The sequence below is a fragment of the Hermetia illucens genome, chromosome 4 (assembly GCF_905115235.1).
Source record: "Hermetia illucens chromosome 4, iHerIll2.2.curated.20191125, whole genome shotgun sequence".
Taxonomy (NCBI): Eukaryota; Metazoa; Arthropoda; class Insecta; order Diptera; family Stratiomyidae; genus Hermetia; species Hermetia illucens.
In genome coordinates this window covers 36,194,368-36,197,442 of record NC_051852.1, presented here as the reverse complement: position 1 = coordinate 36,197,442, position 3,075 = coordinate 36,194,368, and the positions used below count along the sequence as shown (strand labels likewise).

Sequence of the window (3,075 nt, the reverse complement as noted above, 5' to 3'; positions counted from 1 at the left end):
GCAATACGGACTCGCATACAAGCTTTCTGAAGTCCCCCAGTTCCATCCGCACTTCTGCAAGCTAATTCTTAGCTTTCTTGATGGGCGGAAATCGCAAATCCAACTCCGTGAACACCTCTCCTCCCCATATTCTAGCCCGGCTGGCATCCCTCAGGGTCAGTCCTCTCCGCTACCCTCTTTTCCCTGTTTACCGCAGACCTTCCTAAACCAACTCCACACCCAAATCCAATCCGAATCCTTCAATACGCGGATGATCTCATCCTCTACACCTCCACCACAAACATCCCTGCCGGTGAAGCCCGCCTGAATTCCTATTTGGACGAGCTCTACCGGTATTTCACCCGCTTGAAACTGTCCCTAAATCCACAAAAAAAGCAAAACCATCGTATTCCGTGGTACCGCTAAGATGACGCCGAAAATGAGGAACGACATTTCAACCCTATCCCTGAAGATCCACAACGACACCATCCCAACCGTCAAAGAAGTCCTTGGGGTGACAATCAATTCCCGCCTGTCCCACGTCACACATATCACGAAGGCACTGAACCGTGCAACAGGGACCTTCAAATCACTCTACCCAATCCTGAAATACACTAGCCCAACACCTCAGAAAGTCAAGCTGTTTTGCTACAAACAGCTTATCGGTCCCCTCCTCGTTTTCGGCTTCATCTTCTGGTCCGACGCTTCCCCTCACCAAATCAAGCGAATCCTCTGTAAAGAACGCAGAATCCGCCGCCACTGTACCAACATTTAACGAGTGGAGGTTTTTGTCAACTTTTCCTCCAGATAAAATTTCATGTATTGTAAAATTTATTCTTTAGTGATAAGTTAGTTTAAGCCATAGTTTGTACCTTAGATTAAGCTATGCTGTTAAGGTAGTACATAAGTTAGGTTAATTTAGACTTGTAATTTTATAGGTGTAATAAAAATTGTTGTTTTTCGCAAAATTGTTGTTTTCGTAATAACCAGACGTAAATCTCCCTCTTTCTACACCTACGCTGACCGGTCATATCGATCGGCATTGTCCCCTCGGTCTGAGGACTTTTCACAAAACTAAAATTAAGCCCAACGCCTGTTGCCTACATAACACAATCTTTAAATTTATTTTATCTCCACAGGCGCCTACTAGATCTCCACCTTCACCATAGCCGGATGACGAGGTTCTATCGGAGTCCTCGTTCCACTCAGCAGCTGAGGAAGAGTTTATAACCGCCGGCGGAATAATTCTGCGAACCGGATAGCCAACCTCAACAGTATAACAAATCAGCAAAATCTGACAATCATCAAACTTAGGAGGAAAATCGAGCAGATGGAGAGTAAACACGGCGGACATCGTCGCGTTAACACCGGTCCCTCCGATCATCATCATGGAGGAGGAAAGACATCCCGGAGATTACTTCGGCTCACTTGGAGAAAAACAGGAAATTGAGCCTCTTGTTGGTATCTTTTCCACCGAGACGCAACAAGGGTACAATGCAGTGCCACGCTGCATTCAATCGCTTCGGCACACATGCACCCGGTAAATGCGCTAAACCCATTGAAAGAAAGCCAAGCTACATCAATTGAGCATCCTGCAAACTACGGCAACTGCAGGACCTTCCAGAATTTCAACCGAAATTGAACCAATAAAACCACAGTAAGTCAAATCTGCTCGAGTTTCGACTCGGCTCGGATCAACATTGATTTTATGACTCAATATCGTTTAGAAAATAAAGATGGGCAACAAATCCCCGTAGGATAGAAGTTGAAGTCAGCTGACGACTACAGAAAACTAAGCTAGGGTTAAGATATCCTAATAACTTCACTCTTTGAAAACCAAGTTGGTAGTCCTGATAAGGACTGTTGGGTTAAATTATTGATCTCCACATGCGTAGGCCAAGCTTTGAAAAATTTACTTCTTAGCCGCTGTCTTCTTGGGAGCGGCTTTCTTTGCTGCCGTCTTTGGCTTTGGTGCCTTCTTTGCTACTTTCGCAGCCTTTGGTTTTTTCTCCTTGGGTGCCTTCGCTTTCACACTTCCAGATTTTTTCGCTGCTTTCGCGGCGCCAACTGCCTTCTTCTTGGGTGATGCAATCTTCTTAGGTTTTGCTGCTTCCTTTTCGCCTGTCTTCTTTGGCTTAGCCGCAGCTTTAGGTTTCTTTGCTGCTGGTTTTTTAGTTGATTTTTCTTTCTTTTCTTTCGCGGGCAATTTGAATGAACCGGAAGCACCCGTGCCTTTTGGTTGGATTAATTTCCCGCTGGCAACCGCACCCTTCAGGTACTTTTTGATGAAAGGAGCCAATTTTTCAACATCTACCATGTAGTTGACTGCCAAGTACTTCTTAATAGCAGGGAGCGACGAACCTCCACGCTCCTTTAAAGCCTTGATTGCAGCATCCACCATAGAAGAGGTTGGCGGATGAGTGGGCTTCGACTTTGGCTTCTTTGGTCCACCTGCTCCTTTTTTCGCTTTCTTCGGGCTACCCGCTGCGGCGATTGGGGCTGATTCAACTGCCATGGCAAATACTTCTCCAACTATGCGATCAACGAAAACTTGAACGCAAACTCGACAGTTTGACAATGTCTGAACATCAATTCGGCAAGTATCGCCACAAATGATGAGAATTTGGAAGAACGGCCGTAGATATTTCCTTTTTTCATTTATAGATAATATTGAATTGCAATAGGAGATGGCCAAATAATTCTGTTTATTATTCTTCGTCTGCTTTGTTAATTTTGTCATAATGAATTGAACCGAATTCTACATAAAATCTAAAATGTTCCTATCAACACTTTCACTACTCTCCGTTTCATATTTGTAGAGCATTTGTAACGAATGTTGCAGTACCATCTTCTATAGCTCAACCTCAATTTTTATTTTTGATTTATTTATATTAAAAAATAAGTATCAATTAAATAATTATAGCCAGCATTTTCACTAATATGTTCTTTCTCCACAGAATAAGAATTAAATAGTCCAACCACGGTTAGTTTACTTTAGGAGCATGGAAAGTAGGTGTAGTTTCGGGTAATTCAAGGAAATTTTCCACTTTCTCCCCTCAATTTATTCCATATATGCATCTATCTTTTATTCATAAA

General features: G+C 43.2%; 1 protein-coding gene across 1 annotated transcript; it reads right to left on the bottom strand.

Annotated features, from left to right (window-relative positions):
- Positions 1-1,852: 1,852 nt before the first annotated feature.
- On the bottom strand, positions 1,853-2,725 carry LOC119655484 (histone H1-like). Its single transcript, XM_038061386.1, has one exon. The coding sequence runs from the start codon at positions 2,717-2,719 to the stop codon at positions 1,892-1,894; it is 828 nt and encodes a 275-aa protein (XP_037917314.1). The 5' UTR covers positions 2,720-2,725; the 3' UTR covers positions 1,853-1,891.
- Between the last annotated feature and the right edge of the window lie 350 nt (positions 2,726-3,075).